Source organism: Solenopsis invicta, chromosome 7 (assembly GCF_016802725.1).
Source record: "Solenopsis invicta isolate M01_SB chromosome 7, UNIL_Sinv_3.0, whole genome shotgun sequence".
NCBI classification, from domain to species: domain Eukaryota; kingdom Metazoa; phylum Arthropoda; class Insecta; order Hymenoptera; family Formicidae; genus Solenopsis; species Solenopsis invicta.
Genome location: NC_052670.1, coordinates 14360200 through 14379867, shown reverse-complemented (window position 1 = coordinate 14379867; position 19668 = coordinate 14360200). Strand labels below are relative to the sequence as shown.

Genomic DNA, 19668 nt, shown 5'->3' with positions numbered 1-19668 from the left:
AGTTTTGTATTCTTAATATTAACGAATCCATCTTGAGTTGAATTAATTTGTCAATGTAGTAAGCAACGCAATGATGTGTTACAACCTATGTAAAATGATTATTCTCTGCAAGAAGTGTAAAAAGTATGTTTAGAGATTATTTCGTGATACACAAGTGTAGAGAGCTAATAAAGGATGGAGTTCACCCGAAAATATAAATGCTTGGCTCTTGTATTCTTTGTTCAACTTGAGTATCTCACTCACCCATAAATCCTATTATTACTTTTGATACATCCCAAAGATAAAAAGATTTTTTTAAGTTTTTTTTTTAATATAAGGAAATATTTTCAATTTTTTATAGATAGTATGAAGTTTTTATTGATACGATTAATTTTTCTTAAATAGAATAAATATAATACTTGATAAATTAAATTTTCGTTAGGTGCGGCGTATATACCGGAGTTTCTTTACAAAACACATGAAATAATTCAAACATTTCAAAATTAGCATCTGAATTTAAAGACTTAAATGTTACTGTTGTACGCTTCTTTTAATGTTCACTATACGTATATGCGCTATCAGAGAAATCAATCAAAACGTTCGCCCGTTATCGTCGATACACCGTTGAGACCGCCGCGGAAGTGCAGTTGCAGTCTCGTATCGAGAGCGAAGCGGTGCGCGACATATGGAACCCCGAGAAGTTTCAGCAGCAACATCAACAGCAGCAACAGCAGCAACGATGCCATCAGCAAAGCCAGCAATCGCGTCTCGTGCGACAGACGCATTCTCCCGTCCAACATCATCAGCAATTCTACTGCGCGTTACAATATCAACCCTTGATCCTGAGAGCGGAGTATCAGCGGAAACCGCTGTTGTCATCTCCGCCGCTACCACCACCGCCGCCGCTACCGCCGCCGGTTCTGAGCGCTGAAGTGCCGGAATTCTTTCCGAAATCGAGCCTCCCGCCGGTAGCTTACAACCTGAACAACGACAAGGAGCGCAAGACTTGTCAGATACGTTACTTCCCGTCATTGAACGATAGGAATTACCAGAACGAGTTGTTTCCTTACAACAGGCCGCAGCAAGAGATCGGTTTTCCGGTAAATACACCCTGCCGACGCAGATCATCTTTGTTATATCTATGTTATATCTATGTGATATCTATTGTATTAAAATTTTTCGCGCGCGCGCGCTGTTAACAATATAAATGTAATATACGTATAACACATGTGTTTTATATTGTTGACTGCGACATTTTAATACAGATATAATATAGAATATAGATTAAGAGGCGTGGTCGCGTCTCGCGCCAAGCGTCACGCAAAGTATAATATAACGATGATTCGTGTCGACTGAATATATGGTCTACAAGATTGATTTTTATATCAAGGTCAAGCACTAAATATTTCTGAAAGAGATTAGTCAAAAATCAAACTTTCGTTCATGTAAGGAACATAATGAGCAAAGTGTACCTTGTGACTGTTATGATGAACTATTAATATTAGAAGTATTTTGGACACAAAATTTTTTATCACAACAAAGGTGACTGAAAGCTGCGTTGCAATTAAAACATAATTGTATTGCATTTGGGGGAAGAAAATGATTGTATCGCGTTAAGATTTAAATGAATTTAACGTAGGGTAGTTTTTTTTGTTGTTAAGAAAAATGATTTTCATAATTGATTGTTAATGTAAATTGAATATTAATAGATATATAAACTCTTTTCTTTTTGCGAGACAGAACGCAAGAATGGCTATATTACCAACAACAGAGACAAATGTGTTTCGTTCGCCTCAGGAATGGATTCAGAGAGTGGCATCGCCCGTGCAGTTACAGTTGACAGCGTCTTCCTCGTCACCTTTGTCAATCTGCACACCATTGCAACCAATTCATGATACTACAATCGCCCATCGTCCCTTGCAGGTATTTTTTATAAAAAAAAAAAGATTTATTTTTTTATTATTTATATAAAAAAAATCAAGATGTATACCTCAAAAAAATTTAAGGAATTTATCTTACGTTCGGAGAATGCTACGATTTCATTATTTCGTAAATATTTATTTTGTGAATAGTTTCAAAAGATTAATTTCCATACAAAGTCAAATCATGAGTTAACTGAGGTGACTAATAAACAATATTTGCGTTTTTATTTCCGTTTTTATTTCACTGAGGATGACCGCCTTTAGGTTAAAAAATTTGAAACATTATTTAAATAATATTCATATCGATATTATATTATTTTTGGATTCAAAGGGATTCAAAACATCTGACGTACGAATTCAAAAATTCAATTGAAATTTTTATCTATTTCAATTAATTTTTATTTGCTAAACAAAAAATTTTAATAAAATAAATTCATATGATAAATTCAAGAAATAAATTTATTTTTATCCAATTCAAATAACTTTCTTTTGCTGGCAATATAATTTAAATCTATGCATCTTCTGTTCGTCTTTAGCGTTAATTTTGAGAATAAACACCTATGTTGATTTTTAACTCTAGCTCCCCACATAAATTTTTGGTTGCCTTTCTTCCCACCTATGGGTTTATGAGACCCTGTAACTTGGACATGCTATATCTCTGAACAAAAAACATATTTTTTAGCTCATAATATCTTAAATCGATACCTAAGAGTTTGATAAAGACGATAAACGAGACTCGAATCAAAAATATGTTGTTCTCAAATAATTACAATTTAAAAAAAAAAAATTGTGTTGCACAAAAACGCAAAAAATCAGTACTCGCATAGGATCCGTCAGACTTACATATATGTGAAAACCTAAGATTAATATTGTTTTTTAATCTAAATTTTAAGTGAAATTCTCATTAAATTATGCATAAATTTGAACGCATTTAGATCATATGAATTTTGCAGATGTACGAAAAATTTTTGCCTTGTGCTCAGCCGAATTCGACGACACCCATACCCGTGTATCAGCGACCAATGGAACTATACCAGGAGCCGCTGCTGAAACGGAAGAATCAAGGGGTCGACTTCAATAATCTCATATTATTAACGAAGAATAGTATCAAGACGCGACGCGGTCACACGAAGCCCGCTATTCAGCAGCCTTTTCTTTTGGATTCCAGACAGAGCCTGAAAACCTCCAGTCACAAAGCGCAAATGCAGTGGCTCGACAGAGATTACAGTGCAAAGAAGACAAAGGAGGTCGTGACTGTAAATGCGCTCGTATCCGAACTTCGTAGCTTTGAGGAGAAATATGAATACTGCAAAGGAACCAACACCAGCTGGAGAATGACCGCTGAATCACCGCAAGGCCAACAAAAATCGTCTGAAACCGCTTCGTTCCGTTTGAAGGATAGAATCCTCGAGAACGAGAGTTTTAGATGCAGGTCGAAAGATAAATTCTTTGAAAATGAAAAATCAAGATATAGAACTTCGGACGCTGCAGAGAAAGACAGGAGAATGAAGCGGCCGCTTTATAGGGACGTGCTGGCAAATGAAGCGGCGTCTGCGAACGAAGCGGTCCTGGATAATATCTTCGAGAAGAGGTACCATCGCAGTCAATTTAATTTCAAGACTTTGGATGATTTAATATGACAACCCACCAAACACAATGTTACATATAACGTAAATGTTAGTTGTAATTTCCCACTCAACAATGTAACTGTTATATAACGAGTGTGTTATATAACAGTTACATTGTTGAGTGGGAAATTACAACTAACATTTACGTTACATGTAACGTGGTGTTTGCTGGGAATCGTTTCACTAATCAGTTCACTTGGAAACTGATTGTTTCACGGGTTTTCAGGTACGACGAGCTCGAGCAGCAAGCAATGGAACAATACAGGAACTCAGAGGAGTCGTTAGCGCTCAAATACCAAGTAAGGATCCACACTCAAATATTGATCTCACGGCTAGATGTTCCCGCAAAGAATAGATGAAAAGAAAGAATATTCTCTGAATTTTAGTCTCTAATATTAATTACCGAAAGGAAAGAATTTGAAAAGAATTAACAAGAATATACATATATAAATAAATGATTTTATGAATTCTTTTGATATTAGGAATCCGATCTAACACCAATAAACTTCCTTCGAATTTTCTTTTACCTTTCCAATAGTTATCAAATATTTTGTATAGAACAGAAAGGAACCAAATTTTAGTCAGTTCTTGAGGCCAAAGAATGGGATATTTCATTTCACAAATGCCTTCTTCTTGACTCGTATTTTCATTCAATTATTTCTCACATAGAATATCATTAATTATATACTAAGCTGATATTTACAATGTTGCAGGAGTTGGAACGTCAAGCGATGGAACAGTATGGAAATAACAACGGGGGAGACGAAAAGCACTCGACGGATCAGGATTGTCTCGATGGATGTTCAGGATACGGACACTGTAGTCCCTTGAAAGGACAATCAGAGAAGAAGGGTAAATATGACATGATTTTCTAAAATTGCTGTATGTGTTGAATAATACTATCTTTGATAAAAAAAAAAAAATAATGTTTTAAATAACGATCTGTCAGGTTCTTGTTTTCCGCAAATCACACTTTTGAAGCCAAAGGGTAAATCCATGCCGAATGTATACCACGGGTCGTCGTGTAATGACAGTAATTCTCAAGCAGCCATTGCTTCAAGAAGTTTATCTATGTTGACTGACGGATCGTCGAAAGAATCGAAAAACATATGTAAGGGTGCATCAGGAGATAAAATCGATACGAATGGTAAGTTAATTATCAACAATGTCATTCTACGAGAGAGTACTAGAAATAATTCATAGAGAAGGCATGAAAAAGTTTAATGCGCAAAATTACTTATTTTACTAATTTTAAGTAAAAACTTTAGGTTGTTTTTTATAGCTGTATTAGATTACACTATAACTTTTTTGGTGAAAATTTTTCTTAGATCTTTTTATATAACTTTTCAGAATTTTTATGTGAATTTCAGAATTTTTCAGAATTTCTGTATAATTTTATAACTGTTTAGGAAATTTTTAGACATTACCGGGCTGCAGAATGTTTGCAGCTTTATTGCAATAGTTTCAGCACATCCTGAGGTTTTTTTTGTAATTCATTTTCTTGAGTATGATATTAAATAATAGTATCGCAAACAATGTTACGCTTAGATAACTTAAAATTTATCTAGCTAAAGATAAATTACATGTAAATGTATTTTAGATAAGATAAAGATGATTTAATTTCAATTTAACATCATTCGTTTGATGTCACGTGTAAAACTTTAACTCAAACTTTTATTTTCTTAGAAATTACACGGTCAACTAGTTAAAAATTTTAATATAATATTAGTTTCGTTTAAGTAATATTCTATATAATTTTTAAACAGATTAAAACATTTTTATTTGTGGATCATACTTCCTCAAGAATGCAATTTATACGCAGCGCGATCTACATATATAAAAATACAATAATCAAAAAATAATTCAAAATCAAAGCTATATTGATCTCTAAAATCTCAGTTCGAGCATCATCGAAGCGGCGTCTGATACTGATGTCACCCTTCGAACGCAAATCAGAGGCCAGACGAATAATAAAGACAACGGAACTGCGAGATATTTACTCATTCTCCCAAACAAGAAAGAATATACTCAACTATTGCCGGACTTCCGATATCGCCCAGAATGGCAGTGGTGATGAAAATATAACCTTATTACAGTCACCCGACACTGAAGGTATAACAGCATCAATTATCTAAGATACACAGTATAATATAATATAATATACACAGTGTAATACATATTGTATATATGTATAATTTATACATATATACAATAAATTTATTTATATAATGTTCAAGGAGGAAAAATTTTAAGAATGACTTTAAATAATAAAATAAGATGAAAATCAAGAATAACAAAATTGAAATTAAGGTTTCGTTTCTTAATTATAATTAATTATAATTAAAAATACCTAAATATTCACGTACTTTGTGTTTACGTGAATATTTAAACATTTATAATTAAAAAAATAAAGCCTTAATCACAATTTTGCTATTCTTGCTTATTTTATCATTTTTAATTTTTTCTCACATCGTTTTCTGTTGTCGCTTGCTTATATATTTCAATTTTGTCACTTTTATATTATATTATATATATATATATTTATTATATATAATATAATATAAAAGTGACAAAATTTAAATATATAAGCAAGCGACAACAGAATATATTAATTATATATATGTAATTAATTACAAATGATATATTATTGTATACTTTTTCTTATTTTAGTTTTTTGTTTTCATTTTAAATTTAAGTTGATTAATTATCATTATCATTGAGTTCATAAAAAGAATTTATTTCCTTTTTTTATAATGTTCATAATAAAAGCAAATTTTCTGATTTGATGTTTTCAGTTTGGTTGTCCGGATTCTGGACCACTTAGAAGAAATTCAACGAATTTTTTTGAGAAAAACTAAATGAAAATAGAAGTTCCTTTGCGAAGACAACGTCGGTGGATTGAACTGAAGAAATTCTTCAGAAAAAAAAAATCATGATTTGTAATATAATTAATATTATAGGCACATAATATGAATATACATGTATGTATGGAAAGTAAGTTATAATGCATTCATATGATATACATATATATATATATATATATATATATATATATATATATATATATATATATATATATTGATATCGACAAGATAATTTACATCTTTTCATGAGATAAATTATTCTTGTAAATAGTGGCCAAATTGCAAAACGCACTAAGCACGTCTATCTGTTCGTAAGCACGCATGTAATATATTTTTTTTTATATTATAAAATACAATACTATAAAAAGGTAACAAATCTAAAGTGACTATATTATTTGGTAGAGAAACGATAGATATCTATCGAGATCTAGAATTAAATCTTCTAAAAACTATTCTTTGGAAATTAATCTTCTTCAGTCTTCATTATTTAATTCTCTGAGTTATCTGTCATGTAAATGGTATTCAGTACAAATAAGAAAAGGCATTATAAAATATAGGCATAAAAAATCTTATCTTAAGGACTACACCGTAAAAAATATTCCGTTTCTTTTCATGCATAAATACGCTCTTTTACATAAAACAGGCATGCATATTTTTATACAACATACTCATACAGCACCGAAATTTTCAGAGATGTCTCAGAAATATTTCAATTGAAAAAAATAAATTATTTCATAAAAATTGTGAAATACGTCTGTAAGATTTCTGAAATGTTTTCAAGATAGTAAAATGTCCACAATTTTTACATTTAAAATTTTGCAGAAAAATTGTTGAAAGATTCTGAAAATATTTAAAAGTTTTTCAAAATATCATAAAGTTACTGAAATAACTAAAATCTTTCTAAAATATTGCCTCTGAATATAATAAATTTAAATGTTATTTCTGAAGCACTTTAAATTTACTCCAAAAATAATAGTTAAATGTATTATATTTAAAGGATTATAAATGTTAAATTATAATACAAATTACATATATAATACAATTAATATTCTTATTCAACGTTTTTATTTATTATTAACATGATTAATATAAATGTAAATAATTTCTGAAATATTTAATAAAAAAATGCAAAATACATATGACGATATTTTCTTTGAAATATTTAATAAAAAAATGCAAAATATATATGACAATATTTTCTTTGCATAACATTCTTGTACTCAAACTATACTAAACTTAGCACATGTCACGAACGTACTAGAAAATTTTCATTCATTCAAATGATGAAAGCAATACACCACAATTAGATTTAGAAAATTTTTGTTTGTTCGATCGACAAAAGTACTAATAAAAATACAACTTAAAAATTTTTTTAAATTTGATTTAAAGTTGAAAATTTAGTGCATGTGAAATTTTAGAAACATTTCTTGCAAAATTGATTTTATATGACATAATGCAGAATACTTTCAGAAGTGTTGTACATAAAAAAATTTGGAGAAAGGTTGAAATCTCTGAAAATTTTCCGTAACATTCGGTGTTGTATGGGTATAACAATCGAGTAATTAAATTGTTTGCATCCATATGCACAGGGTATATTCTCTGAATATTATAGAAATATCAAATAATTTCTAGTAATGATACACAGTCATACATTGTGTGATACAGTCAATTTATAGTTAAAACACTGCTTCTACCGAAGCTAGACGTAACTATTCAATCTCCCATGGGTAAATTTTGCCATTTTGGTCATTTGACATCGTTTCTAAAATCGCGTAAAATTCAAACTATTTAAGAGAATACTCGCTAGGAAAAACGATATCCACTCCAATAATAGCAAATGTAAAAATATTAGTATCCAGTGACAGAAAACAGCTACACTGCATTTTAGCTGTGTATGATTGTGTTGACTTGTATCATAGTTGGATAGCCATAGTTGGATAGCACTGGATTGTACACTGTCACATAGTTTTGCTTGTGTATATAGCGGAAAAGCACCTACCGTTTATATATAATAGAAGAGCATTATTAAAATATTAAATTTCTACAACGGAATGAGTTTACCAATTATCAAGAAACTCAAATCCAGTCTTTGGTATGCTTCTTTCTTCCTCCTCTTGATTTAATTGGGATGACTGGAAGCTACTGTAGGAGCTGGGTGTCTCCAACAGAGCGGTCGATTCATTTATGTCGCTCGATTTTGTTCGCGACGTTACTACTAAGGTATTCGACTGACTTTTGTCTGTATCGGAATCTCTTACCAAACTCTCCAGGTCATCTTCGACGTTACTTTGTAACTTTAATAAAGAGGTCTTGTTGATTAATTTAGCAAATATACTGTCAGAGTGTTCGCTGTCGATTCCGTTTGCCAATAAGTCGCTGCACTGATCGTTCTCGAATAGATCGCTAGTGTAACAATCCGACGGATAACAACTGACTTGATCCGTGGAGCTGTAGCTATCGCTCAGCGAGCAATTGTTTCTCTGTATCTTCGCGGGACTAGAAAAATGCGGCGATTCTCCAAAATGTGTCCTCATCGACCTGGATTTCATTTCTTCGCTGGAATCTATCAGACTTAGATTCATCTGTGATTGAGTCATAAACGAAAATGGAGCGGAGTGCTCGTCCCGCCATCGCAAGGTCTACAATACAGTGAAAGAGTTCAAAATTAGTTTGTTAGCCAATTTTTTTCTCATAAGTTCCCATAATTAAAGAAATATTCTAATCTAGAACGTGAAAAAGTTTACCCATTTTTGGGAATTTTTTAAACAAAAACTGTTGTACACATTTTTCTAAACTTTTACTTATCTATTGTATATATTCAATAAATATTTACAAATTTTGGTATATAAACTTATAAAATATTAAAATACAGACATACGCGCGCATGCACACGCACATCTGTTTATTGTCTGAACTAAGATTATTGCGATATCTATGAACTATTTTTTTCATACTTGTTTTATGTAAATTTAATCAATTTTGTAAAAATTAATAAAATTGGTTATTTTTTTGTTTAAACCTCGCCATTTTAATAATTTGCAATATTTTTTATTTGTCCACAGCCCAATAATAAATAAATGTTTATTTTTACATATAGACACAAATTGAAATCAGTACACATAGAAAAATATCATTCTCCTGCTGAAAAGCAGGATTATATTTTGCATTTTTTTATTAAAAATTTCAGAAATCATTTATATTTATTATATATTAATCATATTGCAAATAATAAATAAAAACACAGTATAAATATATTAATTATATTTTGTGTATAATTTTTATTGTAACTTAACATTTACAATCATCTGTATATAATAAATTTACTAAATTTTTAGTTTTCTTCTTTTAAGTAAGTAAACGGTATCTTAATAAAAAATATTTTTTTAACAATCTCAAAATATTTATTATTTACTTGAAACAAGTTAATATTTATTTATGCAGAGATATCATAATATGTCATATTATTATTTACGTTCTATTTAGAACTGTGTATATTGTACCATAATTCAGCGATCATCAGGATACTTTCAAATTTTGTTCGTCTCGAGAACAAACCAATCCAAGGAAAGATATTCTATTTTGTGTACCATGAAATAGAATAAATTCATATTTAAGAGATTAAAAACTTTTCCTTCACAATCCATACTTGTTGCATAAATTATCTAATAACTTAAAATAAATTTTTATATGTGTACAAGAAAATATTTGAATTAAATAAACATTACTTATTTCAAATATTTCATAAATTCATGTATCTGCCAATTTATCATAGATTCATCATAAGCATTAAAGTTATTCAAAATATGTTCTGTATTTTAGTAATTTATTACTTCAATCAAGAATATTAAATTAAAATTAAAATTTAATTTGCTTATTATTCTGACTTTTTTTAAATATAATTTTATATAATATTCTTTGAAGAAGTATAAATTCCATTTTTCAGTACATAATAATCAATTTTTTTTTAATTTATGATGAGTATATTTTCAGACAATTTTCAAGAAAATATTCTTTGTAAAAGACAAATCGTTGTGAAAAATAAAAGTAAATTGAGTATACATTTTTCTTAGCACATTTGTAGTTTCTGAGAAATCATATCAGCCAAAAATGTGTTAAAAACTTACATAACATACAAATTAATAAGCATTAAGCCATAAATTTGTAGATATTTATTAAGTATGTACAAAGTAGCTAAGTAGAAGCATAGAATATGTGCAAGTTTTCTTTAAAAAAAATTCCTGAGACAAACTACTTTCCAGTGATCTAGACTAGGATAATAGACCCTTTAAAATACACCATCATACTCACTGAACCAGTTTCATCTATGACATATTTCATCCCAGTTTGTATGCGCAGCTTTGGATACCACTCTGGTAATTCCTTGGTTAACTCAACCTTCTTCAAGGTGTACTTCAGGGCTACCTCGGGCTGAATTATAGTCTCATTGATGGCTTGATTGCGCTCTGCTGTGCTCAAGGTATTCCATAATCCTTCATAGGCCTCCTTTGTTGCAGTGATATCTTCGCCAATTTTTCGAGCTATAGGATTTATATTGTAAAAATATTCCTCCGCTCTCGCAGTAACGCTGGAACTCATTCTGCTGTGCTAAAACACAAAGATTAGCTGGTGAAATTGACATGATATAATTATCAAAAGTTTAAATGAAACTTGGAGATCAATTATACAATTACACAATTTTATCCTACAAAATTCTTTTCTTTGAAAAACTAAAAATATTATAATTAGTTGTAACATTTATAATTTTTTAAATGAAACAATCATACAAATACTTTCAAAGTGGTAATTATTCAGTGTTAATTCAGATTTATAACCTGACATGCATGCCAGAAAACAAACGTGCACAGTGTTAAAATTACATGTGAGTTTCGTTATTCATTCAGAATATTAAAAATCTATAGTATTTGTAACGTGAATTAGACATTTTCAGTGTGAACTTGCAGTGAATTTCGGAACGTAACTTACATTTCGATATACACACTATCTTGGATATCATAAACAAAAGTAGCAATTGTGAATCACATCGACATAATTATTTTAATATCACGAGATAATCGGATAAATACTCAACAAAAATATTTCGAATATAAAGTACGCGTGAACTCATTGTTAGATTCACAAAAATATAAGTGCCAATTATTGAAGTAAATCCAAGTAAATCTGTCAATCAAGAACAATTACAGAAACTACGGACGCCTATAGAAGCCATGACCAGCCACAGCCATGAGCCATGACGCAGACGCAAGTTCCATATTCAAACCTATTCTACACGTCTGTTCGTGTTGCTTGCACTTTTTTCATTTAGTCAGTACAGTAGAGTCTTCGACTCTATTGGAGCGATAAGATAAGAGCAGAATCATGGTGGAAGTATATATTTATTATGCATTTCATATGCTATAGGTTATAAGCTATTTTCCAGCTTCAACCTTCAACCATGAATCTAGAAATAAATATATGTATATCCATGGCTACGACACATGTTACGTGAGGTTTGTTCATGTTGCTTGAAATCCTCAAAAATTTTTGCGCTTGAAACGGGATAAATTATATTTAAGCATAGAAAGAAAGAAAAAGAGAGAGAAAGAGAGAGAGAGAGAGAGAGAGAGAGAATATTGCAAGAGCAAATGTTGATTAACAAAACTATATTTTTATAATTTTTTTTTCATTTTTTTATATAAAACTAGACAAGACAGGTGCGCGTTACGCGCGCACTACAAAACTTCTGATGTTACATAATTTTACAGAAATTTAATATTATACTATTAACCCCTCAATACACAAAGTCAAAAAACACGATCTCCGCGATGACAACCGCTCACAAAGTTAGCGTAGCGAGAGAACCAATCGGCATCGCGGAAAAGCAACAACAATAATTTCGATACATTCGATACATTCTTTACTTTTTTCAAAAAGGATTGTATCCACCACCCTTTGTTATTTGCACTTTTATTCTGTAAGAATTTTTTAATCCATGTCTTCAATAGAAAGATTGTATCAATCGGCGTATACAACTTCAGCATTGCCTTCCCAGATAGCACAAAGTATTTATAAAATATTTACTAAATATTTATAATATTTATTTTAATATTTTATAAACATTTATCAAAACATTTAATAAATGTTTTTATGGCCGTAGATTGGACTGATCATAAATATTTATCATAAATATTTTAAAAATATTTATGATTTATGATAATTATTTGAAAATGTTCAAAATATCCGCATAAATATTATATTACACCACATAATCCCAATGAGTAAAACAATATTTCTATATTTTCAAAAACAATTTTCGCAAAAAAATTCCATTCTTAGGAATTTTTTTCGGAAATTCCGAAGCGGCCACCCATCCAAATCGCGACTAATATTTTAGAAAATATTTTAACAATATTTTTGATAAAGATTTTTATAATCTTTTTCCGTCATATATATAAAATATGTATAAAATATTTCTATAATATTTATAAAAAATATTTATGATGTATATTTATTAATATTTATCATAAATATTGTGTGCTATCTGGGTTGAGATAAAGAATTTGAAAAGATGATCGAAACTCTTAAAATTTTATCTTAAATTTAAATAAATTAATATAGATTTTTTCTTATAAATAAAATGACATAAAAAATCGCACTAATTAGACGTAAACATTATATATGTGCTCGCTATAAAATTAAAATTCTTACATTATCATATTTCAATATTCAATAAAGTATAATACAAATTGTATATTTTACACTTAATTGATTATTTATATATTATGTATACATATGTATATGAACTCTCTACAAGATGTGTTTTGAAATATAAAATTGTTAAAAGAATATATGACTTATATATATATTTAAATATATGATAAATTAAAAATAAAATATTTTAAATAAAAAATTAGCCGTTATTCTATTTTTGGTTGATATAACTATTTTATATGTATACATTATATGTATACATACAGCTAAAGGTTCTATAACAAATAATATGGCCAAACAATCACATATATGTATATGTAAGGTAGAGCGCATTAAACTGGATCGAAAAGTCCTATGTACATTTACCACTTTGGTTTTCACAACAATAATTAATAAGTTATTAATTTATAAAAGTAGCTGAATTCACCCAAACTATATCGCCAAATTTAAGCACACTGTGCAATAAGAGATACGATCGCTTCCAACAGTTATTAATAATTGTTAAGAGCACAAGAAGATTTTTAGAGATACGAAGGTTATTCGGAAAGTAAGGTCCAAAAACAAATAGCTGATAAAGTGATAAAATATATTTATATAGCATTAATTCACGCTCATGTTTTCCAAAACATCATTCATATGTAATTATTAGAAAAACAGTATTAGGGCGTGTGTTCGAATACGAATAAAAAGAGATCTTTTCTCTCTCAAATCCTGAAATTATATCAAAACTATATGAAAACTACATCAAATTATTAATATTTTTATTAAGAAGAAAAGAAAAAATTACTCACTTCTTTTGTTAGCTAAATCAACGACAGTTTTTTCAAATTCGTAAGAACTGAAGCAACATGCTAATGGCACTGTAGGGAATAATGTTCTAAATATTATGTCCATACGATCTTCCGTCTTCCCTTGAAATGCTTTATTGTTAAACATAAATCCTATAGACCATCTTTGTAATATTACTTCGTTTTTAAATAACTTTAAACTAGCTTCGATCTGATCTTTTGTATTGCATTTTTCGTCCAAAATTGTGGTCCATGTCTGTATTATAGGACCAGTGATTACGAGAGCGATGCAACGCTCTCGTAAATACAAATAATTAGGCAATGATTCTTTTGTTCCAATGACAAAGAACATACCACCATATAGTGATATTTTATTTTCATAACGATTCCTGGAATATATGCAAAAAGAAATATGTATTAGTAATTATATATTTGAATGTACCTGAATAATGAACTTAGATATGTATTATTGCTTGAATTAAATAAAATCAAACCATGATTCTATATTTGTAGCCCAACGTTTTGCTACGGACAACCTATTGTTGGTAAAGAATAACATAAAACATGTTTTGTTGTTTCTAGATGCTTCATCATGAAATAACATACGATATATATTCCTGTATGCATGTTTTTCCCTTAGATCAAATAATTTTACTTTTATACTCGACATAAATGGCAACAATGCACATGATATATGGGTCGAGAGTTGTGGCCAAAAGTTCACGTTTTCATCATCCTTAGGAGGAAGACTATATAATATAATCACTTTACAATGTGGAAGTAATATTTCCTTAAATCCTTAAAAAAAAAATTAATTTCAACAATTTTATAGTGTTTTATGACTTACACGGAAAAATAAATAAAAGTATTAAAATAATATTAAAATATTTAATATGATATTTGTCATAAATTGGAATAAACTTGCTATTATTGACAAAATCTTTGAATTCATTCGATTTTATATAATGTTTATATGTAATATATATATATTTATATTATTTATCTATTGTTTATTTACATTTTTGTCATTATTAATTAGAATTCATTTGTATAAAATTTCAAAATTTGTGTCTGTAATTACTGCGTAGAATAAGAATATAAAAGATAAAGTATAAAATATACGTACTTTTAGCCGAGACAAAATCTTTGTCTGGGCATAAAAAGAAATATAAGACTATTGAAGGATTTCTTCTTTTAATATAACTATTAACTGTATTGTTGAGATATTCGGTAAATCTGTCTTTGTTTGTAACAATATAATATAAGCAACTAGGGTCTCCTCCTTTTCTCATCATTTGCAGCTTCTAACCAGGATCTGAAAAGAATAAATTTCGTCTTTAAATTTGTGCTGCATCTACAGCTAGAACTTACAATGTCATATTTTTCATTTGCAGTGCGATAATCTCAACAAATAGAAATGAATTGAAATGGATAAAAATGAATTCATTTCGACATAATTTCGAATTTGTGCTTCAAATTTTTCAAATCGATTTGAATCCGATAATAATATAATACGGATATGAATAAATCCAAATTCAACATGGTAAATAGATCACGTCATGTATTTTAATTCACTTAAATCCAAAAATAATATAATGGAGACATGAATCCATCCGAATTTAAAATGAGGAAAGGCGCATTTCATATTTCAATTCATTTGAGTTTATTTAAATCTAAAAATAGTACGAGGCGAATAGTAAAGCGCGAACTTGGATGAATTAAAATTAATTGCATTTCGGATGCATATCGTTTGAATACATCGTCGATTGGCTAATTTAATAAAATATTTTCTGATTGGTGATAAAGCAGGAAATATCTAATTGTAAGCATCGGCCAATATGAATGGGCTGCGTCTTATCGCTCGTATCCAAATGGAGTTCTCCCCAATTTTCAATTCATTTGAATTTATTTTTAAACAGATATATGTTTTATACATGCGCGAATGAAAGAAAACACAAAGACAAGATAGATGTATATACATATTAAAGCTCTATATTATAAGAGTAGTGCAATCCTTTGATCTAAATTCTAAACGATGCCGACTTTATGGAATTAAATAGATATGTCTCTCATCCAATGAGCGTTCAGTGATTCTATAACTTTTCAGCTAACTAGCATAATAGATCCAAAAAAATAGTTGTTTACGCTATATGCTCTATAATATATATATATATATATATATATATATATATATATATAGAGAGATAGAGAGAGAGAGAGAGAGAGAGAGAGCTCTAGTACATATGTATCTTTGACTATATTTCGTTTCACGCATGACGTATCAATCGTCTTTGTTTAACATTCGGGGAATTACGAGGATGAAATTATACACCATGTAACATCATGCGTGAAACGAAAGAGTCTAAGCAGAATGGTTGACTTATAATTTTAAGACAAGTTTTACGACTCAAGTCTTTGTCTTTATAGTAACGCACAATAACTGTCATGTCTCAAGTCTTGAATTAAAAAAAGATTTTATTCGTAACTTAAGACTTGAGACACAAGACAGTTATTGTGCGTTACTAAAGACAAAGATTTAAGTCGTAAAACTTGTCTTAAAATTAGTAAGTCTACCATTCTGCTTAGGCGCGAACACGTAGCCTTTGTCTTTATCGGACATTCCAATATATTATATGTCCACGTTGTAAAGATGGCATCTCGAAATATCTAATATTATATAATCGATTTTTATTTCAGAACCACTTTAAATAATGTCTTAAGATGCTAATATAAATCTCTGACGATATCTTAAACAGTATACTTGAGACGATCTTAAATATAAGAATTGACTATACTGGCCATTTGACATTGCATTTTTCCATCCGAGAGACGTCGCACATCCATACGTCATCCCTGATAAAAAAAAACCGATAGAAAACGATAGAAAGGTTCCTCATTCAAAACAATAGAATTCTATCGTTTTCTGTCGTTTTTTTTTTTATCAGGGATGGGATATCCGGCTTCCACGTCTCTCGGATCAAGTGTGTGTGTGCGAGTTGATTGTAAACACTTTGTATGTATGTATACATACCTGCAAACCATTGCGGCGCTCATCAAGTCTCTGGTATCTAAATAGTTAAATATAATTCTCAAAATATCGTAATGTAGATCATTAAAATTCAATGCATTTTCAACAATTTGTGTTGCGACATCGTTTTTGAATGCAGATGTTTTCTTTCTAGTTGTCTTTTCCGTCGGTCTCTCCATTCGTCTTGCGATCAGTCAGTTCAGTTCAGTTCAGTTCAGTTCAGTTCAGTTCAGTTCAGTTAATTTAGTATTCGTCTCTCAATCGAATTGCGGAGACAATACGACCATACTCCAAAGGTTAGCTGTGTGTAATACAAAGTCTCAATATATAATCGAAAACAAAAATGTAACTAAAAGTCAGGTAATTACTGATTGTCACGCAATCGACGGTTTCAAAAATATTTTTAGTAACGGACAGACACGTCCGCACGCGCTCAAGGCCCCAAACGGACTCGATCAATCAGTCCTTGAGGGATGAATTTCAAATTTTTAATTTTTTAATTTTTTCACTACAAGTTCTTCATATCTGATCACTTCAAAGTCTGAAATGCGACTGATTTATTAGGTGCATCTACAAGCGCGATCGCTCACTGAGAAGTAACAACTAAAGATAATTCGCTGGATCTAAAGGTAAGAACCAATCGTGTTTAATCACTACTTACACTCTCAGTGAGCGGTCGACATGATGCATTCATAACTCACTGAAGTTTCTCGAAATCCCAAAGTAGAGAGGAACCTATTGCTTAGGGGCGGCAAATTTAGAACTTTTTTTGAAACAATTTCTAAAAAAATGCAGTTTTCACGCGAATGATTGAAAAAAAAGTCCATCGATTACTAGATTTGAGTTGGGATTTTGCGATCTTTATTTTGAGTTGATTTGTGTGTTCCTCCACCATTTACGCTCTGGGGGTCAATCATGAAACTTTTTCCCTAAGGCGGAAACGTGAAAAGTGAAAAATTTCTCCATTAACTTCAATGGTAAAGATTTTCATTTTTCACGTTTCCGCCTTAGGGAAAAAGTTTCATGATCGACCCCCTGAGTACGAAAAATAATTAAACGTTTGACGAGATATTTTTAAAGACAGCCGGTCAAAAGCAAATTTTCGTGACTGTCAAGTGGGCCTGGGTATAATTCATGAATGAACATTATCGACTGTTCTAGTTTCACGGAGGATAATAAACACGATTCGAGGCAAAGTAAAACCTATTTAAGAGGATGCTATAGGGGAAAGTAGGTAAATTGCACGCACCTAAGGGAAATTTATCGCAGTGAAGTGATTTTTAAAGTTGAAATCGATACGAGTACAGAAATAGAAACTTTAAACATTTTTTTATCATTATGTATTGTCATATTGAACAATTTTTTATTTGGTAATGCTATATTCAGCAAAAAGAAGCAAGTGGTTAAACGAAAAAATTTCTCGGGCCTTGGGTAATTGTACGTGCGGTTGGATAAATGGACGCGGAGGAAAAATGAGGTTATAGCCCATTCTTTTAACTACACTACACTGCACTACACTGTACTAGTGGCACTATAGTTGATCTCACGTGGTCTCACGCCTTTCAAGATGGATGCGTAAAATTGTCGACGGCGAACTTGATTTGATAAAAAAACAATTACTTGATGACTATTTAATTAAATTTAATAAACAATAGCTCAAAGAACGCAGGAAAAAACGTACTTTTGTTAGGTATAACAAAATTAAATGACTAAAGTAAAAATACGGACTTATTGCCTTATTTTCTGAACGCCAAAATCGCAAGAAAAATCATGATTTTACTTTTTCTTATTTTTTCAATTAACTACGTTTTTAAATGATATAACGTATGGTTATATATTTAAAAAATGCCTTCAGCCTACAAATATCGTCGTGATATAATTTCTATTCATCGGGAAGGTGCCAAACCACGAAGCGTACAATTACCCAGTGCGTACAATAACCCTACTTTCCCCTAGTGACCGAAGAACTTCCTCGGCGTCGGCATTGCAGATTATTTTTCGAGGGAGACCAGGCTATCGCTCTTTGTCCAACGCATAGATCTGTCTTTGTTTTTCGATTATTTCGCCATCTGCGAAAAGACCTATCAACTACAGCCACTGCTCTTCTTGCTATCGTTTACGTGCGCTAAGCAAAAGTTGGACACGTACAGCTGTTCACCTATTAAACTTTTTTGTTAGGTTGTTGACTGAACGATACATAGTCAGTGCTGTTTATTAGAGTTTTCTGAAGTCCGCCCTGGTCTCATTTTATACATACGAGCTACAGAACGTTAGTAAATAACAAAAATTAACCTTGGTTGACAGATCCACGAGTCGAAAATAAATGAATTTTTAACTTTTTTGATCGATTTTCTCATAAAATTTACCAGAGCAGACTTTGTTTTGGTGCGTACTTTTATTTTGCAAAAGGATTTTGTGATCTGTAAAGCCAATTCGAAAATTAATGAACACTGTAATGGTTGGTAATTCCCGTCAGTATAGCATCCTCTTAAGAAGTATTCACGAGAGCAATGAGCATTTAAATGTTTAGCATATCATTATACATTGAAGCAAAGCTTAATCGCAAAATAAATTATAATTATTATCAACAAGTTTAATTATTATTAGAAAGTATATGTAACGCTCTATTACAATAAATAAATATATATATATATATATATATATATATATATATATATTTCGTGTATAGGGTATGTATAATTTTATAATATGTTAATATAGTATTTTAATAAAACTAAACAAATTAAAAAA

General features: G+C 30.3%; 2 protein-coding genes and 1 non-coding gene across 3 annotated transcripts; 1 reads left to right on the top strand and 2 right to left on the bottom strand.

Annotated features, from left to right (window-relative positions):
- The first annotated feature begins 985 nt into the window (after positions 1-985).
- On the top strand, positions 986-6535 carry LOC105195199. Its single transcript, XM_039451435.1, has 8 exons — positions 986-1079; positions 1720-1902; positions 2855-3492; positions 3756-3828; positions 4243-4381; positions 4479-4676; positions 5429-5641; positions 6325-6535. The coding sequence occupies exons 2-8, from the start codon at positions 1729-1731 to the stop codon at positions 6351-6353; spliced, it is 1464 nt and encodes a 487-aa protein (XP_039307369.1). The 5' UTR covers positions 986-1079; positions 1720-1728; the 3' UTR covers positions 6354-6535.
- A 160-nt stretch (positions 6536-6695) lies between these two features.
- On the bottom strand, positions 6696-11660 carry LOC105199799 (uncharacterized protein C1orf198 homolog). Its single transcript, XM_011167051.3, has 3 exons — positions 11377-11660; positions 10702-10998; positions 6696-9032 (listed from the first exon to the last, which is right to left on the bottom strand). Exons 2-3 carry the CDS (start codon positions 10987-10989, stop codon positions 8451-8453), a joined length of 870 nt encoding a protein of 289 aa, XP_011165353.1. The 5' UTR covers positions 10990-10998; positions 11377-11660; the 3' UTR covers positions 6696-8450.
- A 2013-nt stretch (positions 11661-13673) lies between these two features.
- LOC105196293 lies at positions 13674-17866 on the bottom strand. Its single transcript, XR_005575170.1, has 6 exons — positions 17286-17866; positions 16921-17218; positions 15016-15204; positions 14384-14687; positions 13893-14278; positions 13674-13812 (listed from the first exon to the last, which is right to left on the bottom strand). It is a non-coding gene; the product is annotated as an uncharacterized LOC105196293 (transcript).
- Positions 17867-19668: the final 1802 nt, after the last annotated feature.

Excerpts from the sequence above, each read along its gene's own strand:
- LOC105195199 (XM_039451435.1), top strand. The coding sequence starts at position 1,729 with ATGGCTATATTACCAACAACAGAGACAAATGTGTTTCGTTCGCCTCAG. Across the intron at positions 1,903-2,854 it reads TCGCCCATCGTCCCTTGCAG|ATGTACGAAAAATTTTTGCC; the intron begins GTATTTTTTATA and ends TGAATTTTGCAG. Across the intron at positions 3,829-4,242 it reads CGTTAGCGCTCAAATACCAA|GAGTTGGAACGTCAAGCGAT; the intron begins GTAAGGATCCAC and ends ACAATGTTGCAG.
- LOC105199799 (XM_011167051.3), bottom strand. The coding sequence starts at position 10,989 with ATGAGTTCCAGCGTTACTGCGAGAGCGGAGGAATATTTTTACAATATA. Across the intron at positions 9,033-10,701 it reads TCATAGATGAAACTGGTTCA|ACCTTGCGATGGCGGGACGA; the intron begins GTGAGTATGATG and ends ACTGTATTGTAG.